The sequence below is a fragment of the Cervus elaphus genome, chromosome 18 (assembly GCF_910594005.1).
Source record: "Cervus elaphus chromosome 18, mCerEla1.1, whole genome shotgun sequence".
NCBI lineage: Eukaryota > Metazoa > Chordata > Mammalia > Artiodactyla > Cervidae > Cervus > Cervus elaphus.
This window is the reverse complement of record NC_057832.1, coordinates 53502449-53529324: the sequence shown is the minus strand read 5'-3', so window position 1 is coordinate 53529324 and position 26876 is coordinate 53502449. Positions and strand designations below refer to the sequence as shown.

The 26876-nt window shown below is 37.6% G+C and overlaps 1 protein-coding gene across 4 annotated transcripts in view; it reads left to right on the top strand.

The window, feature by feature from the left end:
- The window catches only part of RELN (reelin), a 527544-nt gene that overhangs the window by 200464 nt on the left and 300204 nt on the right, over positions 1-26876 (top strand). For all 4 annotated transcript variants that reach the window (XM_043872741.1, XM_043872740.1, XM_043872739.1 and 1 more), the window contains one exon: positions 21022-21092. In XM_043872741.1, coding sequence (XP_043728676.1) covers positions 21022-21092 — 71 coding nt within the window. The remainder of the gene's footprint in view (positions 1-21021; positions 21093-26876) is intronic.

Below are 26876 nucleotides of genomic sequence, written 5' to 3'. Positions count from 1 at the left end.
AAAATGTGTAACTGTTCAGACTAATAGTTTAAAAGTCTGAGCTGAGCCTCCTGCCTAGAGATTCTGAATTTTTTAAAAAAAATTTTATTCTATAGTGGGGTATAGTTGATTTGCAGTATTGTATTTCAGGTATACAGGAAAGTGATTCAGTTATACATATACATGTATCTATTCTTTTTCAAATTCTTTTCTCATTTAATTATTTCAGAATACTGAGCAGAGTTTCCTGTGCTATATAGTAGGTCCTTGTTGGTTATCTATTTTATTTCATTATTTAAAATTCTTGGATAGGATCTGACAATCTGTATATTTTTAAAGCTTCCAGTTTCTGGATGCACTAATCTAAATGGTTTAGAGTCAGCCTTTTTTTTTTTATAGTATGGAGTATTTATTTTAGATAAACAGAACAGAAGGCAGGTATCGATTGTTTTACCATCTGGAAGTAACTTACAGTCTAGAACAGGGATTGGTACACTACAGTCCCTGGTCCAAATCCAGCTACCTACATGGTTTTTCTTTTTTTAGAATCAGCCTTTATAAACACCCTTTAAAAAAGGAAAAAAAAAATCTGTCCAGCAAGATTTCATTTTTCCTACCCATGATGACCACTGCCATTCTTACTGTCTATTCCCGTCTCTGTTCCCTTGTGCTTGCCCTAAAAATGCACCTGCCTGAGTCTTATACTTGGCGGTGATTTTATGTTTCTCACTGGGCCCACTGTCTGTTTTTTGATTAGGTTAGTAAGTGGTTCTTGTTAGATTTGTGCTGAAATTTGTACTATTCCAAAATCACACTCACAGTAACAGAACTGTTGATATCACCAGGAATCCCACTTGTATACTCCACACAGCTACCCACAGTACTGGAATTTACTTGAAACATTAAAGAGATTCAGTCTAAAATGATTCTTTGTTGACCTAAAGAGTATATTTCTAGATGAGGAGGGCACAGAAAAAGAAAAATCAGCCTTCATCCAGCCAACATCCTAAGCATTCACTGTGCTTATTTCAATAGTGTGATTTTTTTAAAAATGGTACACATGACTGCTTTTGAATGTACTTGTGAGAGTTGTAGTTTTGTCTGAACAGGACCAAAGGGCATTGCTATAAGTATGTGAGACAATTTAAGGGGACTTTCAATTAATCATTACATCAATAATTTAATGTGTTTTCTTTCATCTAAATGTGTCCTGAGGCAGGTAAGAGAAGCACTACTTATACATTGCAAAGGAAAATTTATTCTCTCCCTGGGCTCAAAGTTGCATGTAATATGCAGAAATTAAACTTTGGTTTAATTGAAATTTGGTTGCAGTTTGAGGCTTTATAGTTTCCTTGGGCCACCTATTGCATTTTTTAAATGAAGCATTGAAGGACGGCAGCTTTAAAAAATTACTAATTTAGCCCTGTTCTCTGGATGTTTCAAGCAACAAGACATTTCTTTTTGTCCATTAAAACATCATTCTTAGAAAATAGAAATAACCCCATAACACTCATGATTATCCTTAATAATGATTGTAGTTTCCCAGGTGGCTCAGTGGTAAATTATCTGCCTACCAATGCAGGAGCCATGAGAGATGTGGGTTCAATCCCTGGGTCAGAAAGTTCCCCTGAAGAAGGAAATGGCAACCCACTCCAGTCTTCTTGCTTGGGAAATCCCATGGACAGAGGAGCCTGGTGAGCTACAGTCCATAGGGTTGCAAAGAGTGGGACATGACTGAGCATGCACACATACTTCTATTTACAGTTCTGTTGTGCTGGGTACTCTGCTTGCTCCCTCCCTCCACATGCCTATCTATTATTAACTTGGACTTCCCAAGTGGCTCAGTGGTAAAGAATCTTCCCACCTCTCCTGTTGCCCATTTTTAAATTGGTTTATTTTTCTTTTACTATTTTAAGAGTTTTATGTGTGTGTGTGTGTGTGTAGGATACAAGTGTCTACTCAGATACAAGAATTGTGAATATTTTCTCCCATTCTGTAAATTGTCTTTTTACTTTCTTGATGGTATTCTTTGTTGTACAGATTTTTAATTTTGATGAAGTCCAATTTATTTATTTCTTTTTTGTTTGCATTTTCATGTTGTATTTTATTTTATTTTTTTTTTTAGTTTTTTTAAAATTTTTTTTATTAGTTGGAGGCTAATTACTTCACAACATTTCAAACGTGTAACTCATGTTGTATTTTAAAAAGCATTGCCAAATATATGATCATGAAAGAAGTACCTGTGTGCTTTCTTTAAGAATTTTATAGTTTTAGCTGTTATACTTAAGTCTGAATTCCATTTTGAGTTAAGTTTTTAATATGGTGTGAGGTAGGGGTCTAACTTCATTCTTTAACAAGTGGGTGTTCAGTTGACTGAACACCGTTTGTTGAAAAGACCTCTTTCCTCAATGAACTGTCCTGGCTCTTTTGTCTAAAAGATATTAACCATAATGTGAAAGTTTATTTCTAGACTCTCAGTTCTATTCCAGTGATTTGTATGTCTCTTCTTATGGCAATATTACACTGTCTTGGATATTGTAAGTTTATAGTAAGTTTTGAAAGGAGGAAGTATAAATCCTCTAATTTTATTATTTTTATCAAGATTATTTTGACACTCTCAATTCCTTGAATTTCTACTTGAACATAAGTATCAGCTTGCAAAATTGTTAGAAATACATAGTTTGAAATTTTGATAGGAATTGGGTTGAATCTGTAGATCAACTTGATTATTATTGCCATCATAACAATATTAAGTCTTCTGATCAATGATCATGGGATTTTTTGCATTTATTTGGATCTCCCCTGCCCCAGTGATGTTTTGTGTTTTGTCATGTGCAAGACTTACACTTATTTTGTTAATTTTTTTCTAAGTATTCTATTCTTTTTGCTGCTATTTTAAGTGGAATCTTTCTTAAATTTTTTACTTTCAGGTTACTCATTAAGAATGCATAGAAAAACAACTTATTTTTGTATATTGGTCTTTTAGCTGCAACCATGATGGACTTTACATGAAAAATTCCCTTGGTATCTCTAATTTTCTTGAAGAGATCTCTAGTCTTTCCCATTCTGTTGTTTTTCTCTATTTCTTTGCACTGATCACTGAGGAAGGCTTTCTTATCCTTGCTAAGCTTTGGAACTCTGCATTCAAATGGGTATATCTTTCCTTTTATCCTTTGCTTTTCACTTCTCTTCTTTTCATAGCTATTTGTAAGCCCTCCTCAAACAGGCACTTTGCTTTTTTGCGTTTCTTTTTCTTGGGTATGGTTTTGATCCCTGTCTCCTGTACAATTACATGAACCTCTGTCCGTAGTTCATCAGGCACTCTGTCTATCAGATCTAATCCCTTGAATCTGTTTGTCACTTCCACTGTATAATTGTAAGGGATTTGATTTAGGTCATACCTGAATGGTCTAGTGGAATTCCCTACTTTCTTAAATTTAAGTCTGAATTTGGCAATGAGGAGTTCATGATCTGAGCCACAGTCAGCTCCCAGTCTTGTTTTTGCTGACTGTATAGAGCTTCTCCATCTTTGGCTGCAAGGAATACAGTTAGTCTGATTTCAGTATTGACCAGCTGTTGATGTCCATGTGTAGAGTCTTCTCTTGTGTTGTTGGAAGAGGGTGTTTGCTATGACTGGTGTGGTCTCTTGGCAAAACTCTATTAGCCTTTGCCCTGCTTCATTCTGTACTCCAAGGCCAAATTTGCCTGTTACTCCAGGTATTTCTTGACTTCCTACTTTTACATTCCAGTCCCCTATAATGAAAAGGACATCTTTTTTGGGTGTTAGTTCTAGAAGGTCTTGTAGTTCGTTATGGAACCATTCAACTTCAGCTTCTTCAGCATTACTGGCCAGGGCATAGACTTGCATTACTGTGATATTGAATGGTTTCCCTTGGAAATGAATAGAGATCATTCTGTCATTTTTGAGATTGCATCCAAGTACTGCATTTTGGACTCTTTTGTTGACTATGATGGCTACTCCATTTCTTCTAAGAGATTCTTGCCCACAGTAGTAGATATAATGGTCATCTGAGTTAAATTCACTGATTCCAGTCCATTTTAGTTCGCTGATTCCTAAAATGTTGACATTCACTCTTGCCATCTCCTGTTTGACCACTTCCAATTTGCCTTGATTCATGGACCTAACATTCCAGGTTCCTATGCAGTGCTGCTCTTTACAGCATTGAACTTAACTTCCATCACCAGTCACATCCACAACTGAACGCTGTTTTTGCTTTGGCTCTGTCTCTTCATTCTTACTCAATAAAGGACAGAAATGGTATAGATCTAATAGAAGCCAAAGATACTAAGAAGAGGTGGAAAGAATACACAGAAGAGCTATACAAAAAAAGATCTTCATGACCCAGATAATCACAATGGTATGATCATTCACCTAGAGCCAGACATCCTGGAATGCAAAGTCAAGTGGGCCTTAGGGAGCATCACTACAAGCAAAGCTAGTAGAGGTGATGGAATTCCAGTTGAGCTATTTCAAATCCTGAAAGATGATGCTGTGAAAGTGCTGCACTCAATATGCCAGCAAATTTGGAAAACTCAGCAGTGGCCACAGGACTGGAAAAGGTCAGTTTTCGTTCCAATCCCAAAGAAAGGCAATGCCAAAGAATGCTCAAACTACCACACAATTGCACTCATCTCACATGCTAGTAAAATAATGCTCAAAATTCTTCAAGCCAGGCTTCAACAGTATGTAAACCATGAACTTCCAGATGTTCAAGAAGGCTTTAGAAAAGGCAGAAGAACCAAAGATCAAATTGCCAACATCTTCTAGATCATCATAAAAGCAAGAGAGTTCCAGAAAAACATCTACTTCTGCTTTATTTCTATGCCAATGACTTTGATTGTGTGGATCACCACAAACTGTGGAAAATTCTTCAAGAGATGGGAGTACTAGACCACCTGACCTGCCTCTTGAGAAACCTGCATGTCAGAAAGTAACAGTCAGAACTGGACATGGAACAACAGACTGGTTCCAAATAGGGAAAGGAGTGCGTCAAGGCTATATATTGTCACCCTGCTTATTTAACTTATATGCAGAGTACATCATGAGAAACACTGGGCTGGATGAAGCACAAGCTGGGATCAAGATTGCCCAGAGAAATATCGATAACTTCAGATATGCAGATGACACCACCCTTATGGCAGAAAGTGAAGAACTAAAGAGCCTCTCGATGAAAGTGAAAGAGGAGAGTGAAAAAGTTGACTTAAAACTCAACATTCAGAAAACTAAGATCATGGCATCTGGTCCCATACTTTCATGGCATCTGGTTCCATACTTCATGGCAAATAGAAGGGGAAACAGTGGAAACAGTGACAGACATTATATTTGCAGGCTCCAAAATCACTTTAGATGGCGACTACAGCCATGAAATTAAAAGACATTTGCTCCTTGGAAGAAAAATTATGACCAACCTAAATAGCATATTTAAAAGCACAGACATTACTTTGCCAGCAAAGGTCCATCTAGTCAAGGCTATGGATTTTCCAGTAGTCATGTATGGATGTGAGAGTTGGACTATAAAGAAAGCTGAGCACCGAAGAATTGATGCTTTTGAGCTGTGGTGTTGGAGAAGACTCTTGAGAGTCCCTTGGACAGCAAGGAGATCCAGCCAGTCCATCCTAAAGGAAATCAGTCCTGAATATTCATTGGGAGGACTGATGTTGAAGCTGAAACTCCAATACTTTGGCCACCTGATGTGAAGAACTGACTCATTTGAAAAGACCCTGATGCTGGTAAAGATTGAAGGCAGGAGGAGAAGGGGATGACAGAAGATGAGACAGTTGGATGGTATCACCAACTCAAGGGACATGAGTTTGAGTAAACTCTGGGAGTTGGTGTAAACTCAGGGAGGCCTGGCGTGCTGTAGTCCATGGGGTTGCAAAGAGTCAGACATGACTGAGCAACTGAAATGTACTGATGGGCTTATTTATTATTATTAATTATAATAATTTTCTTGTGGATTCCTTAGATTTTTTTTTGTAAACAAGATCATGCCATTCACAAATAGAGATGTTTTTACTTCTTTTTCAATCCAGATCTCTTGTATTTTGTTTTCTTGCCTGATTATCCAGGCTAGAACCTCCATTACAGTGTTGAATAAAGGTGGCAAGAACAGAATTCTTGTCTAGATTAAAAATAATATTCTCAGAAAATTTTGAAAGCATTTGTTGCTGTAATGAGAACATGAAAATGATTCATTTCATTTCTTGTTTTGAAAATTCTTTAACTTTGTTTTTCTGGAAGCTTTCACGATCTTCTCTTTGTCCTGTTGTTTTCAGTTTCTTGATAATGTGTAGGACGAAAAGGAAGTAGATGGTAGTCTAGTTCTTCATGCTGGAGGTTTCTCTCCATCTTCCTGTTTTCAGTCCTGTATATTATACCTCATATCTAAATTCCAGACACTCACTCATTCAATATTTCTAGAGAATAAGACTCAGATTTATTAAATTTTCCTAAAATTCTTCCCATGTCACCCACATAAATGTTTAACTGACAAATCTGTATTCTCAAACTGCCATAGGAATTGTTATCTGTAATCATCTGAATCAACTAATATTTAACAGCTAGAAATAAGTATGATCTGTGGATTTGAAATGTTCACTGTACATTTCCACTTCATGATTATAAGTTAATTGTGGCTAATAAAAGCATTGTCTATTTCCAATCAAGTTAGAAATCATGAGAAGATATTATTTCCAAGTCCCTTTTTAGTCTACCCATATAATTGAGTTTAGGGTATCCCAGGTGGCTCAGTGGTAAAGAATTTTCCTGCCAAACAGGAGATGGCAAGTTTGATCCCTGAGTCGGGAGGATCCCCTGAAGAAGGAAATGGCAACCAACTCCAGTATTTTTGCCTGGGAAATCTCATGGACATAATAGCCTGGTGGGCTACAGTCCATGGGGTCACAAAAGAATTGGGCATGACTTAGTGACTAAACAACAACAACATAATTGAGTTTGTTGTTGTTGTTCAGTCACTAAGTTGTGTCTGGCTGTTGGCGACCCCATGGACTGCACCACATCTGGCTTCCCTGTCCTTCACTATCTCCCAGAGTTTGCTCAAAGTCATGTCCATTGAGTCAGTGATGTCATCCAATCATCTCATCCTCTGGTGTCCCCTTCTCCCCTACCCTCAATCTTTCCCAGCATCAGGATCTTTTCCAAAGAGTTGGATTTTTGCATCAAGTGCCCAAAGTATTGGAGATTCAGCTTCAGCATCAGTCCTTACAATGAATATCCAGGGCTAATTTCCTTTAAGATTGACTGATTTGATCTCCTTGCTGTCTAAGGGACACTCAAGAGTCTTCAGCACCACAGTTTGAAAGCATCAGATCTTTGGCGCTCAGCTTTCTTTATGGTCCAACTCTCACATCCATACATGACTGCTAGGAAAACCATAGCTTGGAAATTATTTCATGTGGAAAATTGTCAAAGGCTTTCACATCAGTGGGCCCATATAGATATTTCAGAAAATTACTCTGATATATACTGAAAGCACAATATAGAAAAGGTGCCATAATAAATAGGTTGATAAAAAATATTCAATAAAATATGCAAGGACCTTTTTAAATCAATGAAAAAAATTTAAATTCCCACTTGAATGTCCATATACCAAAATAAATTCCAGATGAGTAGAAAAAATTCCCAAAAGAATATGAAAACAAACATCTTTTTAACTGAGTTTAGAATGGGAAAGAGCTTCTAAGCATGAAAATCCTAGAAAAAAATTAAAAGGCAATAGATCAAGATATTTGATTATATAAAAATTTTAAACTTTTGAAAATGAAAAATCATAAAGACAGTAAAAGACTAATTATAAACTGCATAAAAAGTGTTGACAACAAGTATAACGTGTGATTAATAGCCTTAACATTTAAAGAGCTCTTTAGTAACTCAGAAAAACACTACAACCTATAGCAAAGTTGGCAATGACATGAATAGATCATTCCCAAAGCTGAAAAATGTAATCACCAAATATGCAAAATATCCTCACTAATAATCAATGGGATAGAAATTAAAAGTAACATGACATCCATCTTTGAAATGAGAATTAATAGACTGATAATGTTTGTTGCTGGTCTTTCCCAATGGCTCTAGTGGTAAAGATCCCACTTGCCATTGCAGGAGACGTAAGAGATGCGGGTTCAACCCTGGGTGGGGAAGATCCCCTGAAGGAAGGCATGGCAACCCACTCCAGTATTCTTTCCTGGAGAATCGCTATGGACAGAGGAGCCTGGTGGGTTACTGTCCATAGGGTCACAAAGAGTTGGACTCGACTGAAGCGATTTAGCACGCACACATTTATTATCAGCAGAGCTGTTGTGGCATGGGTACTCTCTGGGACACTAATGGGGTCATGTACCCTTTCTTAAATGCTATTTGGAGTTATGGCTTTCGTATTTATGCCCTTAATTATATTATTCAAGTCCTTGAAATCCATCTTAAAATACAAGATATGGTGAAAATGTTGAACTCAGAGAAATAATAGAATAGTGGTTGCCACGTGTTGGGGTGTAGGGTAAATGGGGAAATATCTGTTAAGGTGTATAAACTTCCAGTTAGCCAGATGAATGAGTTCTGGGGGTCTAATGTACACATGGCAATTATAGCTAACAACACTGTGTGTATACTTGAATGCTGCCAAGAGAGTAGATCTTAAGCATCTTCACCATAAAAAAGACATGAAAATTATGGACAGGATTGAGATGTTAGTTAATGCTATGATGGTGATCACTTTGCAATATATAAATGTATCAAATTAATACCTTTCACACCTTAAACTTATGCAGTGTTTTGTGTCAATTATATCTCAGTAAAGCTGGAGGTAAAAGCTAAAAGATATGATCCAAGTTTATTTTATTATTTAAGATATTAAAAAAGAAACAAAGTTCCAACAATGGTATAATGAAATTATGATACAGCTATACAGTGGATTATTATTTAGCTTTTGAAAATCTTGTCCCAAAAATATTTAATGAAATAAAAACTATTTATAACACATATTAAGTATAAAGGAAGATAAGTATAAAGGAATATAGCATCACTGACTCAATGGACATGGGTTTGAGCAAGCTCCAGGAGATAGTGAAGGACAGGGAAGCCTGGCATGCTGCAGTTCATGGGGTCACAGAGTCAGACATGACTTAGTGACTGAACAATAACAATAACATAAAGGAATACAACTACTTTTAAGCAAGTGATTTTCTAAAAATCTTTATACTCATAAGCTGATTTTAAAAACTAGAAGGGTGTATACTTTTCTAAAATGTTAATACTGATTAGCTCTCCTGGGTATGAATATGAGTAATTTAAGCTTTACGTTGGTACTTTTCCTGTATTTTAAAATTTTCATAATATGCACAAATTATTTTTAGAACAGAAAAATTATCAAATACTGTTACCTATGAGAGAGGCTTGCCTTATAATTTATTTCCTCCAAAATAACCATTATGTATACTTTGTCAGGATTTCTTTACAAAAATATCAGTATTATATCAATACACTAGTATTTTCCTAATTATTGTGATTAATTAGCTAAGTTAGAAATCCTGTCATTCCTAATCCAGATTGGAAAAGAACAAGTAAAACTCACTTTTTGCAGATGATATGATAATATACATAGAAAACCCTAAAGACGCCACCAGAAAATTGCTAGAGGTGATCAATAAATAAAGCAAAGTTGCAGGATATAAAATTAATGCACAGAAATCTTTTTCATTTTTATACACTAACAGTGAAAAATCAGAAAGAGAAATTAAGGAAACAGTCCTATTCACCAATGCAACAAAAAGAATAAAATACCTAGGAATAAACCTATCTAAAGAGACAAAAGACCTGTATGTAGAAAACTGTAAGATGCTGGTGAAAGGAACCAAAGATGACACAGCAAATGGAGAGGTATATACCATGCTCCTGGATTGGAAGAATGAATATTATGAAAATAATAGCAAGTACTACCCAAAGCAATCTACAGATTCAATGCAATCCCTATCAAACTACCAATGATATTTTTCACAGAATTAGAACAAAAATTTTCACAATTTGTATGGCAACACAAAAGAGCTTGAATAGCCAAAGCAATCTTGAGAAAGAAGAATGGAGCTGGAGGAATCAACGTACCTGACTTTAGACTATACTACAAAGCCACAGTCATCAAGACAGTGTAATACTGGCACAAAAACAGATATATGGACCAATAGAACAAGATAGAGAGCCCAGAGATTAAACCCACACGTCTATGGGCACCTTATCTCTGACAAAAGAGGCGAGAATATACAATGGAGAAAAGATAGTCTCTTCAGCAAGTGGTGCTGGGAAAACTGGACAGCCATGTGTGAAAGAGTGAAATTAGAGCACTTCCTAACACCATACACAAAAGTAAATTCAAAATGGATTAAAAACCTAGATGTAAGACCAGAAAATATAAAACTCTTAGAGGAAAACATAGGCAGAACACTCTTTGACATAAATCACAACAAGATCCTCTATGACCCACCTCCTAGAGTAATGGAAATAAAAACAGAAATAAACAAATGGGACCTAATTAAACCTAAAAGCTTTTGCACAGCAAAGGAAACTATAAATGAGGTGAAAAGACAATGCTTAGAAATAATAGCAAATGAAACAGCTGATGAAGAATTAATCTCTAAAATATACAAGCAGTTCATTCAGCTCAATACCAGAAAAACAAACAGCCCAATCAAAATACGGGCAGAAGACCTAAACAGACATTTCTCCAAGAAAGACATACAGATGGCTAATGAACATATGAAAAAATGCTTAGCATTGCTCATTATTAGAGAAATGGAAATTAAAACTACAATGAGGTTATCCCTTCACACCAGTCAGAATAGCCATCAAAAGAAAACTACAAACAGTAAATTCTAGAAATGGTGTGGAGAAAAGAGAATCCTCTTACAGTGTTGGTGGGAATGCAAATTGATACAGCCACTATAGAGAACAGTATGGTGACACCTTCAAAAACTAGAAAGCAACTACCGTATGACCCAACAGTCCCACTACTGGGCATATGTACTCTGGAAACAGTAACTGAAAAAGACACGTGCACCCCAGTGTTCATTGCGGCACTATTTACAGTAGTGAGGGCGTGGCAGCAACCTGTAAGTCCACTGACAGAGGAATGGATAAAGAATTTGTGGTACATACACACAATGGGATATTACTCAGCCACAAAAAGGAACACATTTGACTCAGTTTTAATAAGGTGGATGAACCTAGAGCCTATTATACAGAGCAAAAGTCAGAAAGAGAGAAAAACAAAAAACAAATATTGTCTATTAAGGCATATATATGAATATATGTTGCTCCAGGGCAGCAACGGAGATGCATACATAGAAAACAGACTGTGGACATAGAATGGGAAGGAGAGGATGGGATGAACTGAGAGAGTAGCATTGAAACATATATATTACCATATGTAAAATTACATAGCCAGTGGAAATTTGCTATATAATGCAAGGATCTCAAACCTGGTGCTCTGTGATAGCCTAGAGGGGTGGGATGAGGGTGGGAGGAGGCAGGGGGATTCATGGCTGATCCATGTTGATAGATGGCAGAAACCAATATAATATTGTAAAGCAGTTATCCTCCAGTTAAAAATAAATTAATTAAAAAAAAGAAATCCTGTCCTTCCGTAGAGTTGTCATCAGCTTTGTTTAAGCCATGAAACATTTTAACTTATGGCTTTTTAAAAAAAAAATCCTAAATCATGTAGGATATATGTCTTCTAATTCTTTTTCAAATTCATGCTATATTTTGCAAAATGACCTGTCAGAACATCATCATAATTCCTCGCATTTTTTTGCAGTCCTTCACGGAGTTGATCTCTTCTAATTTTCACCACAACCCTGAACAAGAAGTAGTGTAAGTTTTTAATGGCAATCCACTCCAGTATTCTTGCCTGGAAAAATCTCATGGGCAGAGGATCCTGGTAGACTATAGTCCAAAAGTCATATACAATTGAGTACTCAAAGATAAACATCTGTCTGGGGTTGACATAAACTGTTGAGCTGTTGTGCCAACACACATCTTCTGATTCTAGATCTACCATGTGAACCTTAGAAGTTATCCATTTCAGTCAGTTGACTTTATAGATTAAGAAAATGAGACACAGAGAAGCTAAATGATGTGCCTAAGTTGTGGAGAGAGTCAGTGCCAGACCCATGGCACGCTCCCCTTCTGTGTCTGAAGCTAGTACTCTCGGTCAGTCCCCCTCGGAGATAAGACCTAAATACTTAGCGTTAATGTTTCAACACATATACGGACTCCTTAATTCACTGTCGAATGGCTAACATAATTTTTAGTAAGATTTTCTTAGCATTGGTTCACTATTTTACCATTTCTGTCCTTGTGTTGCCTACGGATGCCTCTGAGGCAAGTTGACACAGGCTTACTTAGTTAAAAGGTTGTTTAAAACATCAGAGCCACTCAAATACTTTTCTTTGATGATTTAAAAAGGTGGTATGAAAAACATTTTTGTTTTGAAGTTTAGAAGGCATTTCTGGAACACAAGTGATTTAAGAATACTCTGGAAGATGTTACATCATAAAAACATGTAGCAATAGTAAAGCAAATACATGAGCTTATTTACTTTTATTGTTCTGACTGTTGACTGATTTCTGGAATAAATCTTGCTTATAATGATGTTTATCTTGACCATCTATTATTATCACCTCACCATCTTCCTCAATGTTTCTTATGCAATAGCATATGGATTAGTTTTTAAAGCATTTAACATTGTATGGTAAGTGGTAATGCAGACTAACTATTCATGTGTTCCACAAACATTTACTGCGTGGATACCATATGTCAAGCCCTGAACACAGTATTAAAAAAAAAAAAAAAAGACATAGACAGAAGTTCCTGTGCCTAGGGTACATGTAGCCTATTATAGAAGACACAATTCAAATTAATTCAAAAGATACTTGCTGAGAACTGATCATATGTCACCTGAGCAGACCAAGAAATATGAGCACCTATAAAGCAGGCTGATATCTTAGCACTTCAACAGATTCATAATTCTTAAGGGTTTCTGAATAATTATTTAGTAGAGGCAGACAGAACATGATCTTTTTAATAAGAAAAGTCATTGTTTTTGTTGTTTATAATCAGGGTTGTATTATTTTTGGTTTTCTGAACCAGGACAATTCTTGATAAAACTCAAGCTCTTTTAGAATCTAAACAATAAAAAGTTCTTCATTTTTGGTATAGAGTACCCCTCCATTCAGTTCTAGAAACGTAGCACGTGAGTTGGGAGCTTCTGAAGATGTTTGGGACCTTGGTGTAATCCTTTTTGCTACACAAATCAGTCCAGTTCAGCCTTCCCTTACTTTAAAATTCTGTGATCAATCCTGAGAAATTTGGCAGCTGTGCTTCTTTAGTTAGTGAGAGCAATCCTTTTGCACACTGACAAAACAAAACATAGTTTTATCTGCTTGGAGGTTATCTTCCCTCCCTAAATCCATTTTACTGTTGATTTACAAAGTAAACAAAGAATAAAACTCCACCAGTGATAAATGTTTGCTTGTCTTTAGTGTTACACATCCCTGACTGTCAGTGCTTTTTAACCAAAATTATGGTTCTTTATTTCAATGCAGTGTCACATAGCAGTGTTATTGAAAATACTTTAAGTGAGAATCAGGGTTTCAGTTACATTTGGTTTAATGCATGCAACACCATAGATGAACATAACTGCCAGATGAACAGAGGCCATCTGTGTTTTGCCAGATTCCCACGTATACAGGCAATGATGGTCATGTCACCACCCACTTCTCTTCTGGGAAACTAGTGACTTTCTTTTGATGTGTATAGTAAGATGTTCCCAGATATCAGAAATGTAAAATTGTGGAAAAGTTATCAAAAAGAGGAAAGAAGTTATGATTTTAGACCTGATCTCATGTCACACTATCTCAATTCAAACTTGTAACTTGTCAATTGGACTTTCATTCCTGAAATCTCTTCACACACTAAAAATATAAAAATTCTTTACAGAAATAAAACAAAAATACGTACTTTTAAAAAAATTATATATAAAAGCAGAGTGTAACATCTATATGGTAAATGTCCTTTGGAAGAATTGTTTGGCATGGGTTGAATCTAATGTTGGTTGTACAGAAAATGGCTTTTTTTCTTGTAGTGAGCCCAAACTTTTTTCTTTTTCCTTTTTTGCCTTTCCTTTCTTTTTCTTTTCCCCTTCCTTCTTTCCTTTTCTCTTCCTATCTCCTTTTCTTTCTTTCTCTTCTTCTTCTTCTTTTTTTTCTTTTTGCCCAAAGACCTTCAAACTACATTTACAGTTGGAATTGACTCTTTGGAAAATTCCCATAACTGATTCAATATGCAGAATACTTCTGAAATTCTTTCAGTGATAAATGTTAGATGAGGAATATCATTCATGAAATTTTTTTTAGTTATGCCTTGCTCACTTTTTAATGGAAGTTAAACTCCATTATAACAATGATCTTTCTTTTCAATGATTTCCTGTTAAATTTTTGGAAAAAAACTATTTCATTCTTATATTTCAATGCTAGTACTCCATTCCAGAAATCTGACTATAGGCCAACTACCTCTCTTCTTGAATAGATAAGGACATTTTGTTGCACTGAAAGGTCTTTAATCTATGTTTCAATTAAGCATGTTGTTAAAATTTCAGACAGACAATCCCTTTGATAAAATTTTTTCCAGGTTCAGAGATACGTGGATTCACAGCACCTTCTTATATGCTGAGGCAATCAATTCTTTTTCAGTCTGATTAACTGTCCATAATATTAACCTTTCACTATAGATTATAGTGACTAAGCCTTGGTGGATTTAAAAGGGATCAACATTAATTTATAGTTGGTTAAGGTTGTTAGGCAGTCATGAATGAGTTTGCTTCTTTCCATGTTGTTTCAATTTATAAGAATAACTGTGAAAAGAAAGGCCTGGGCTGCAAGTCAAGCCACCTTAAATTACGAAGTTCCTAAGTCAGGGGCTTCCCTTGTGGCTCAGCTGGTGAAGAATTCACCTGCAGAGACCTGGGTTCAATCCCTGGATTTGGAAGATCCCCTGGAGAAGGGAAAGGCTGCCCACTCCAGCATTATGGCCTGGAGAATTCCATGGACTGTATAGTCCATGGAGTCACAGAGTCGGACATGACTGAGTGACTTTGATTTCATTTCATTTCAAGTCAAGGCTAAGAAAATAGGCTGTGTTATCCTTGGAGAAGATATCTAACACTACCTGGCAGGTCTAAGAAGGTTTTGTAAGGGAAAGAGATTTCTGGATAAATTTTAGAGGAATAAAAGATTTTTATCAAGAGTCTTCAATGACAGGTGATAGGATGTGAAAAACTGGGGAAGGAGTGGCATGAAAGAAACCAGGCATTCTAGAACCTGTGAAAACTACTCTGTGGCTCAATGACAAGGTGCCATGGAAGGTGAACCTGGACATACTAGGCAGGGACCAGATCCTAAAGAACCTCTTAGGTCATTCTAAGGAAACTGACAGACCGCTTTAAGTGATGGAGAGCCACAGAAGGATGTCAAGCAATTTTAGAAAGAAAATTCACAGAATGTGAAAGCTGTGACTGTGTGGGGATGAATCTGGAAAGAGATTCCAGTCAAGAGAGTGCACATTGTCCTAGGCTTAAAAATGATTCTTTAGGTTAATCTGTGAGCAAATTGATTTGTGAAGTAATGAAACAGTACACTTGGGTAGGTGTTATAGCAACTATATTAAAACTCCTTTTCAGTCCTGTTTTGGAAACTTGATGGCAATATTCAGAATAGAAACAAATTGTGAACTGAAAATTGTTTTGATTCACTCATATGTTCAAGCCATTATGACAGATGCCTTGTGGGGAATAAATTTCTTTCTAATTAACTATTTCTACTATTCCAAAAGTTTGAAATCTATTTAGATAGAGAGACTATAAGCATCTGAAGAGTGAATGTTATTATCTTTAAATAATAACTGTTGAGGTTAACCCTATCTTCATATAGAGAATCTGAAGCCTCAAGTAATTAAAGAAGTATGTATTCAGCTTGTCAGTGGCAGCTCCCTGTGGTCATCCACTTGTCTTTCTGATTCCAGGGACTGTGAGTTTCAGCTTCATATGTTGCCACAACACACACTTACTGTTAAATGGCTTGGGCAGCCTACTAGACAGTTGTTCTAGGAGTGCAGTTAAAATTAGAATATGGTAGTTTTTCAAAATTCATAGCAGAGGCTGTTTCAAGCTCCGAATATGGTGTCCATAATGAACTTTCTTCATCTGATAGAATCTATGGAGCTCTTCAAATGATAGATCGTAACAGTCACCCTAACTTTTAAAATTACATATTTAATAGGGATTCTTGTTGGCAAACTTGCTCTAGAAACCTACGCATCTCCCAAGAAGATAAGTACTAATTAGAAGCTTATTTAAGAAATTTGGTCTACTCCCCGGAACACTGAACAATGAGGATATTTTCTGAACTCTTCTGAAAAATTACTGCTAATTATTGAAAATTAAGTGCAAGTAGTACCAACATAGTTATTAGCATCACAACTTTGATAGACTTCCTCCCAAAAGAGAGCTATAAATTGCATAATATAATTCTGAAAATAAATGCCTGTCACCATATACCATAGCTATATATTATTACAAGTTCAGTTCAGTTCAGTCGCTCACTTGTGTCTGACTCTTTGCAACTCCATGGACTGAAGCACGCCAGGCCTCCCTGTCCATCACCAACTCCCGGAGTTTACTGAAACTCATGTCCATTGAGTCAGTGATGCCATCCAACCATCTCATCCTGTGTCGTCCCCTTCTTCTCCCTCTTTCCTTTTTTTCCCAAGGAGCAAGCGTCTTTTTCATGGCTGCAGTCACCATCTGCAGTGAATTTGGAGCCAAAGAAAATAAAGTCTCTCACTGTTTCCCTTGTTTCCCCATTTATTTATCATGAAGTTATGGGACCAGATGCCATGATCTTAGTTTTCTGAATGTTGAGTTTTAAGCACACTTTTTCACTCTCCTCTTTGACCCTCCCTATAGCACGTCAGGCTTCCCTGTCCATCACCAACTCCTGGAGCTTGCTCAAGCTCATGTCCATCAAGTTGGTGATGCCATCCAACAACCTTATCCTTTGTCATCCCCTTCTTCTGCCTTCAATCGTTCCCAGCAGCATGGTCTTTTCCAGTGAGTCAGTTCTTCACATCAGGTGGCCAAAGTATTGGAACTTCAGCTTCAACATCAGTCCTTCCAGTGAATATTCAGGACTGATTTCCTTTAGGATTGACTGGTTTGATTTCCTTGTAGTCCAAGGGACTCTCAAGAGTCTTCTCCAACACCACAGTTTGAAAGTATCAATTCTTCAGCGCTAAGCTTTCTTTATGGTCTAACTCTCACATCCATCCATGACTATTGGAAAAACCATAGCTTTGACTAGATGGACTTTTGTTGAAAAAAGTAATGTCTTTGCTTTTTAATATGCTGGCTAGATTTGTCATCACTTTTCTTTCAAGGAGTAAGCATCTTTTAACTTCATGGCTGCAGTCACCATCTACAGTGTATTAAAAAGCAGAGACATTACTTTGCCGACCAGGTCTGTATAGTCAGAGCTATGGTTTTTCCAGTAGTCATGGATGGATGTGAGAGCTGGACTATAAAGAAAGCAGAGTGCCAAAGAATTGATGCTTTTGAACTGTGGTGTTGGAGAAGACTCTTGAGAGTCCCTTGGACTGCAAGGAAATCAAACCAGTCAATCCTAAAGGAAATCAGTCCTGAATATTCATTGGAAAGACTGATGCTGAAACTGAAGTTCCAATGTTTTGGCCACCTGATGAGAACTTACTCACTGGAAAAGATCCTGATGCTGGGAAAGATTGAAGGCAGGAGGAGAAGGGGATGACAGAAGATGAGATGGTTGGATGGCATCACCAACTTGATGGACATGAGTTTGAGCAAGCTCTGGGAGTTGGTGAAGGATAGGGAAGCCTGGTGTGCTGCATCCACAGGGTCGCAAAGAATTGAACAAAACTGAGTGACTGAACAACATAAAATGAGATCTTGACGTTCAGACTGCCCGAGTTTGAATACTGACCTAGTACCAGTTACAAGACATTAAGCAGCTGAAACAATAGTTCTGTGTCCCAGGAAAATGAGGATAATAGTACCTACCTATTAGCGTTGTTGTTGGCATTAACTAATTTAATTTACATAGAGCCCTTACAACAGATATAGAGCCCTTACATATATATGTGCATGAATTATATATATGCATGATATATGTATATGTATGCTTTATACATACCTATATCAGTCACATTATTATTATTATTACTTTTATTTCTCCCAAGCAGAGGACTTCTGATAATGACATTGAGCACATAGTGTGCTCATCAATCCAGTTTGAAACTGCTGAGCCCTTTCTTCAAACAGCATTAAATACTTAGAACATATATTAGAACCAGATGCTCTAGATGAATTAATGGTGCCTGAAGCATTTCCTGCTGCCCATTCCTTGGACTCCCTTGGAGACCTCTGGGCACACTATAGAGCACATTTTGAAAACCATTGATGCAGTGAGAAGAATCCAAGGCTTGGAGTCAAGACCTGAGATCAGGTTCTACCTGCTGTTATCAGGCTCTGTGACCCTCAGCAGGTGCGCCCTGGGCGTCTGTTTCTTGTCAAGAGTCAGACGAGTTCAATGGTTTTCAAACTTTTCGACTTCAAATCCCCAAGTATTCCAGGGAAGAATACCAGGAACTTTTAGAGACTGGGCCCTAGGGAGCATGCTAGCTGAAGAGAAGGAACCCAACACCTTCAAAAGCTGGGGCTCCCCTGTTCATATATAGGAGTTCTGTAATATTTGTTTGAAGAATGAGTACCACTGCTAAAGAAATTTTGACTAGATGCTAAAAATTTATTCAGTTTTAATTGTTCTATAGTTCTTAGAACTTCATTCATTGAACCCCAGTAGCAAAAGTAAGAGCATGAATGAAATTCTAAATCTGAGGAAACTAAGAAGTAGAAGTGATCCGGACTATTTACAGGGCGCTGTGCAATGACCAATGTATATATCAGTATCTCTGATTTCCAGTGAAAAGGCAGAACCTCTGTGACATGAATTTTATTTGAATACTTTGGCTTCTTCATGTTCATGGGCGCATACACTGGCACAATGATAACTAAGTTTGTGGACCAATGAGAAATATTACCATAGGAATATTATATACTTATAATCTGAAAAACAAGTAAAATGAACGATTATTTGAATACTGTATGTTGCAGGACTTTTCTTGGTGGTTAGTGATTTCAGAAAATATATCCCTTCCAAAGTAAACTTCAATTAAAAGTCTGCATTTATAATTGCTGTTTTGCTATCAGAAGTATATGTGAACTTGGAAGCTCTTGACTTGATTGAGATTTGTTTAGGTAAATGAAGTTTCCATGTTCTCTCTGGAAATAAAGCTTGTAATTAATTCATGGGTCTGTGGGTCTTGTTTATGGCTTGGATTGGTCCTTGGTTTAGTCTGTCTCATTTTCAGCTTGCTAAAAATGAAATGAAAACCATATAAATATATGTAACTATATAGGGAGAGTGGCATATCTGTTTATCTGTGGTTTCAGTAATGATTAATATGCAGTAACAAGTAACATCACATAGGATGGGAGCTGAAGGCTTCCCAGTGATTTTTCTCTCCAGTTATCTCTCTCTCCCACTATTCAAAACTCCCACTACTGTGTCATTGTTTGTGTGTGTTAAAGTATAATATTTTCAGTGTCACAGCTGAAATATGTTAGCTTGGAGCAGTATCGCCCATTAACACTTCTGCGTGGCTTAGTTTTTCAGATTACTTCCAGAGACTTGGGTCCTGGGGGACTGACACTAGCAATAGTAACAGTCCAATGCGGGATAGAAATCAGTAAGGTCTGCAGCATGGAGGAGGAACATGCATCCACCTGGAGGCCAGAATGGAGGTGCTGGGAACCATGAGCCGTAGTGGGCTGGACAAAGGGCAAGATGTCGATTGAGGGATGCACGTATGGAGGGAAACGCGGAGGCAAAATACTGCATTTTGTGACCTAGTCCAGTGCCTTGTACATAATCCATCTTTAGTAAATGACAGCTGGATCAAATTGTTTTTGTCCTAGACTGGTTTTGGCTAGAACTAAAGTTGAGATTTAATGTTAATGCATTTTAGTTATTAAAAAGATTTTGTATAGATTATTTTCTGAAATCAAATTTCTTATGAAGAAGCATAATTTCCTGTTTTAAATTTGTTTAGATAATAGATTGTGTACCAAAAGAAAAAAATCTTGTTTAAGAAAAAACACTTCAAATATAAAGCATAAATAACCCTTCCTCTAATCAGACAGCTCCTATTATAGCTACTGAATAACGAGTCTGCTACAAGGACGTTATTTTTCTCTTGAATCCGTGTGCACAGCTCTGATTAGAGGAGGTAAAAGATGCACATCTTCTGCAAATGGTAAATTAGACCCAGTGGGGGAAAAAGTGTATTTTATTATGACAGTTTGTATTATGAAAGCTCAGAATAGGCTTCTTTAAAAAAAAAAAAAAACCTTAAGAATGTATTTCTTGGTCTCAAATCTCTGTGTTATGGTAACTATTGATATCGGAAAAAAGTGCATTACGGGCATCTTCCTCCAGTGCTAATATCATTATTGTACTACAAAACATTTTATATCAAGGTCTCCTGAAGAATAACTTTAATAAACATCCTTTCTGTGCTTTTTTTCCTACCCAAGATTTGCTCACATCTGCAGTTTTCAGAATAAGCCCACAGATATTAGAGCATCTTTACAAAGTAAAACCAATCAGAAGATAATTCTCAACCAAGGTGCCTTGGTTTATGCCTTGACTCTATTGTTCATTTTCGTCTCTGTTTAGATGCACTCATTTTTAAAAAGATCGTGTCCATGTAACATTTCAAAATAAGATTTTAAAAAGTTTAAAAATATATTGTTATCACCAGACTTATTACAAGGTTTGTGTTAACCTTTTCCTATTCACTTCCAGGGCTACAGCAACACACAGGGGCCAGATTATCTTCAAAGATGCTTTAGCCCAGCAATTGTGTGAACAAGGAGGTAAGAATGATCTTTTACTACTTCATATTGGTTGTGTCAAAATTATTCATGGTAGGTCCTATGTACTGAGTAAGCATTTCATGGCTATTACTTGATCATATGCTTTGAAAATGGAGTTATTGACCCCTTAATATATCTAATAATTATCTTGTTGCTACTTACTAATAAAGATCTGTAGACTTCTGAAGATAGTAAGTGTGAGCACAATAAACCAACAGGAAATTTATCTTCTTCTCATAGTTTTTTTTTTTCCTTAATGAATTATGTTTATTTGTCCACAAAAGCAAATTTTGCTTTGTGGAGCTTGAGTATAGCTATTGTTACAAGATGATTACTGGCTAAGCATATTAACTTTTTTATTGAAGTAGAGTTATTTACAACTGATTTACCATGTTGTGTTAATTTCTGCTATACGGCAAAGTGATTCAGTTACACATAAATATACACGGTTTTTCTTATATTCTTTTCCACTATGGTTTATCCCAGGATATTGAATATATTTTCCTGTGCTGTACAGAAGGACCTTATTGTTAGCCATCCTATATATAATAGTTTGCACCTGGTGACTCAGACAGTAAAGAATCTGCCTGCAATGTGGAAGACCCAGGTTCAATCCCTGGGCTGGGAAGATCCTCTGGAAAAGGGCATGGCAATCCACTCTTGCCTGGAATTCTTGCCTGGAGAAATCCATGGACAGAGGAGCCTGATGGGCTATGGTCCATGAAGTCACAAAGGGTTGCACACGACTGAGCGACTAACACTTTCACTTTCACAAGCATATTTGTTCAAAACGTGAAAGACTCAGAAAACATACTGACAGTGTATTAGAAGATTCCCTCTCTCTCCTGCTTCCCATTAGATCAGGGCCTATCCCCTCCTTGGAGAATTGTGTACTAGCCTCCTCCCTACTTTCCCTGCTCCCACTTTCTCTGTACTCTGTGCAGAGGTGCTAATATGGAAATAGGATTCTATCATTACTCTGTTTCAAACCCTTCAGTATCTCAGTTGGAGGCAATAGTTTATCATTAAGGAAAATCCCTGCTGCTGTACAAGAAGAATTCTTGACAACCTGGCTTCAGTTTTCCTCCCCTGCTTCATTTGTTGTTATCCTTTCATTTCTCTTTAAAATTCCTGGAATGCCTGTCTCCCAATCACCCATGTTATTGGCACTCTATACTCTTTGTTTTCTTTGTCTGAACGACCATTTTCCATCTTCTTGTCTTCTTTGTCTAGCTCAGGTTTTCAGATCCTGCTTAGGTATTACCTCCTCCTAAAAAAAAAAGAAAAAAAACTTAGATCCCTTTTACGCCCCTCCTCGATCTGGTCTTGGCAACTCTTATGCATGGTGACATAACTCTCAAGGCCCAGTAATAATACAAATGGAAACCCTGTCAGCATTACTGTGTGCCATAATGCCCTCTAAGCACACCACAAACATGGACTTATTTATACTGCAGCCCTTTAAAGAAGGAACTGTTATTATCTGCATTTGACTGATGAGGAAGCAAAGATACAGTGAGAATAACTTGGCTAAGATCTCACAGTTAGAAACTGGTCGAGCTGACATTAGAGTCCAGGCAGTTTGGCCAATATCCCATGATATTAGCCTTCACATTACATTGCCTTCCAAAGAAGTCTCTTACTTAAGCATGCATTCATTCATTTGATAAGTGATATTTAATACTGTAATAAGAACATTAGCACACATGCCTTGTCTGTTCTTAGCTATAAGCTCCTTGAGGGTAAGAACTGGGCTCTTTATTACTGAATCTCTAAAAAGTGAAGGTGAAAGTTGCTCAGTCGTGTCCAACTCTTTGTGACCCCATGGACTGTACAGTCCATTGAATTCTCCAGGCCAGAATACTGGAGTGGATAGCCTTTCCCTGCTCTAGGGGATCTTCCCAACCCAGGGATCAAACCTGGAGTGGATAGCCTTTCCCTGCTCTAGGGGATCTTCCCAACCCAGGGATCAAACCCAGGGATCAAATCCTGCATTGCAGGCAGATTCTTTACCAGCTGAGCCACAAGGGAAGCCTACTGAATCGCTAAAGCCTTCCACAATGTCCAGTGGATAGTGGGCACCCGATAAATGTTACTAAATGAATGAACAGTTGAAGTAAAGTGAAATTGGACTTCAACGTATTGGCTCTGAGAAGCTACTTTCCCTCCCACAGGGCTCTCCAGCAGCCTGCTCAGCAGAGAGGCAGGCTGGAGGGCCACCAGTATGTGGATGCTGAGGAGGCAATGTACTCATCCCGGGAGTTCCCCAGAGAAGGGAGGAAGAGGAATGTTAGGGATTGCAGGAGCAGGAGAAAGAATTCTGGAGAAGAAGCAAGCTTCGGAAATGGGGATACTAGGGAAAACATTTCAACATGAGAGAGGCATTCAAAGGGGACAGAGGCTTCCAAAAGAATGGAGAGGAGAACAAGAAAGAAGCTTTAGAAATTTTCAATCAACAAGTCATTGGCAATTTAATGTGAGGATGGTTTCGAGAGTGGCCAGACCACACGAGGCAGCCTGGTTGCTTGGAAAGCTCTTGCCTAAGCTTTGGAGTCAGACAGTCAATGGAAGACAAACTGTTGTGAGTTGAGAAGTAAATGTGAAACATTTTTAAATTTGAGGCTTTGACAAGGGAAACTATTACTTGTTCTTGCTCCCTCCTGCTGTAGCAGGGGCCCCAATAAAGACTTGCCTGAAGTAAATAAAAATACAGTTGAGGCTTTGAAAAAATCTAGTATTAAAGGAAAGGAGAGAAAGGCCACTGAAGTGGAAAGCAGGTTCAAGGGAAAGATGGATTCTCTCTTTGTCTCTGTCTCTTTCTGTCTCTGTCTCTCTGTCTCTTTCAGACAGTATTTATAGACTTTCACTTTCTTGTAAGACTTTCACTGCCTTGTAGAGAGAGACCCATCAGGAGCACACCTAGAGTTGAACAAATTGGATTTAGTACTCATTCCAGAATAGGAGAAGGCAGATATGCAGATGACACCATCCAAATGACAGATAGCAAAAGGAATTAAAGAGCCTCTTGATGAAGGTGAAAGAGAAGAGTGAAAAAACTGTCTTAAAACTCAACATCCAGAAAACTAAGATCATGGCATCCAGTCCCATCACTTCATGGCAAATAGATGGGGGAAAAACAGAAGCACTGACAGACTTTATCTTCTTGGTCTCCAAAATCACTGTGGACAGTGACTGCAGCCATGAAATTAAAGGATGCTTGCTCCTTAGGGAAAAAAAACTATGAAAACCTAGACAGCATATTAAAAAGCAGAGATATCACTTCAGCGACAAAAGTCTGTATAGTCAAAGCTATGTTGTTTTCCAGTAGCCATGTGAGAGTTGGACCATAAAGAAAGTTTAGCACTGAAGAATTGATACTTTCGAACTGTTGTGTTGGAGAAGACTCTTGAGAGTCCCTTGGACTGCAAGGAAATCAAACCAGTCAATCCTAAAGGAAATCAGTCCTGAATATTCATTGGAAAGACTGATGCTGAAGCTGAAGCTCCAATACTTTGGCCACCTGATATGAAGAGCTGACTCATTGGAAAAGCCCCTGATGCTGGGAAATACTGAAGGCAGGAGGAGAAGGGGGCAACAGAGGATGAGATGATTGGATGGCATCACTGACTCAATAGGCATGAGTTTGAGCAAACGTTGAGAGATAGTGAAGGAGAGGGAAGCCTAGTGTGCTGCTGTCCATGGGGTTGCAAAGAGTCAGACACTCAGACACGAATGAGCGATGAAACAACAACAGCATGTTTGGAAAACTATGAAAGCAATCATTATGATTACTTGGGCCTATATTTTATGATTTTGGTTCAAGTTTAAAGAGAAAGAGCTTTGCTCTGAATTGGATATTATCAGCAAGTAGGTGTATTCTGTGGTTGAGGATCTCAATAAGTCTTCTCCAAAGGGAAAGCAGAGCAGAGTCAGGCTAAGGCTGTAATTGATAAAGAAGCAGCAGTCACTTCTATCAGCCAGGAGAGAGGGACGCACGGTATATTGTGAGTTGGACAGTGTTCTGGTTGTGCTCACAGTCAGGTGTGATTACAGAGTGGTCCTGTGTGTGTCTTGACCCGCCATGATTACAGAGTGGCTTTGTCTGAATCTGATGTTCTGTGAGCTTGTTTCTGTTTGCCAGAAGAGCACCACGGCCCAACTGTGAGTGCCAGGCCAGCTTCTGGATGTCAAGGGCTGCTTTTCCTTTCTTGAGGCCTGGGGGAGGATGATGCTAATAGGTGGTCATTGTCTTTTGGGTTTAGGCTTTATGAGGATTTTTAAATCAGAAAAAGTAGGTCTAGATCCAGGTTTTGTGTTACCATACTCTCTAGAATCTCTGGCACAAAACACCAGCTCAGTAAATGAGAAGGGAAGGCGTCTTGCTGGAACAAAATTGTATCCGGGGTCAGCCAGTAGGTAATAAAAAGACTAAGTAGATAAGTGTGGTGAGATTACAGGTGTTTATTTTTTTTTCTTCGAAGTTATCTGCATTTTCTATTTTTTATAGTGAGTTTTAGTATTATTCAGGTTGTAGTGTTTAAGTTTATCACCAAAATAACAAATATAAGGTTATACTTATGAAGGAGGGGGAAAACTATTGAGGTGGGTGGAAAATATCATTTCCAGAAACTGAAGGAAAATTCTGAATTATAACTCCCATGTCTCTTCTTCTGTGAGGTCTTTCCTGGCTCCCATAATGTGATTGGTCCATGTTGTCATGATTATTTGTTTAAATACTCAAGTCTGTCTCCTCACCCTTACTTGAAGCTTCCTAAATCCAGCAACCATGACTTAATTTTTGTTTTTCTTAATATCTAACAATGCTTGGCATAAAGAAGACACTCTCTAAATGTTTGCTGACCTTATACTTTATACATTTGAAAAATCTGTCTCTCCTGAAAAAAGTCTTTAACTCTGAACTTTTGCTATAAAGCACCATGAGGCAGTGTGGCTATTACCAAAGTAATGTCCCTTATACTGACCTTGGGTTGAAATTATGAATTGTTGCACTAAGAAATCTGAAAACTGTTCACAGATTTTCATCTAAAAACTAATGAGTCCTCTGAATGCTCTTGGACATAAACCAGGTTTGGGGATTTTATGTCTTTACCTTGAATCCCAGGGTCCTAAGTAATTATAAGCACCTATCCAGTTGAATTCTGCTGACAGTTATAGTGCAGATGAGGAAGCAGAGTTTTCTCATTTCCAGTCTGGGGTGGAGGTAGGCAGGTGGCAGGTTGTATACTCCCAATTGTTTTAGAAAGTGGAAGATGCTTAGGTTCATTCACCAGCAGTAGAAAATAAAGCAGGGAATTCATTTAACATTCAATACTCAACAAGGATTATTGAATGCCTACTATGTACCAGACTAAGCTAGATCTTGGGATATAATAGTGAACGGAGCAAAGATCCCTGCTTTACTAAAGCCTACATTGTAGTGGAGAGGATAGACAGTTAACATGAAATATAATAAATGCCCCCTTCATGGATCACAGACTTGCTGTGTAATCATCTCATCCTCTGCCGCCCCATCCTCCTGTTGTCTTCAATCTTTCTTAGCGTCAGTGTCTTTTCCAGTGAGTCCGCTTTTAGCATCAGGTGGCCAAAGTATTGGAACTTCAGCTTCAGCATCAATCCTTCCATAAATATTCAGTGTTGATGTCCTTTAGGATTGACTGGTTTGGTCTCTTTGCAGTACAAGGGACTCTCAAGAGTCTCCTCCAGCACCACAATTAGAAAGTATCAGTCCATCAATGTTCAGTGCAAACTCCAGGATATAGTGAA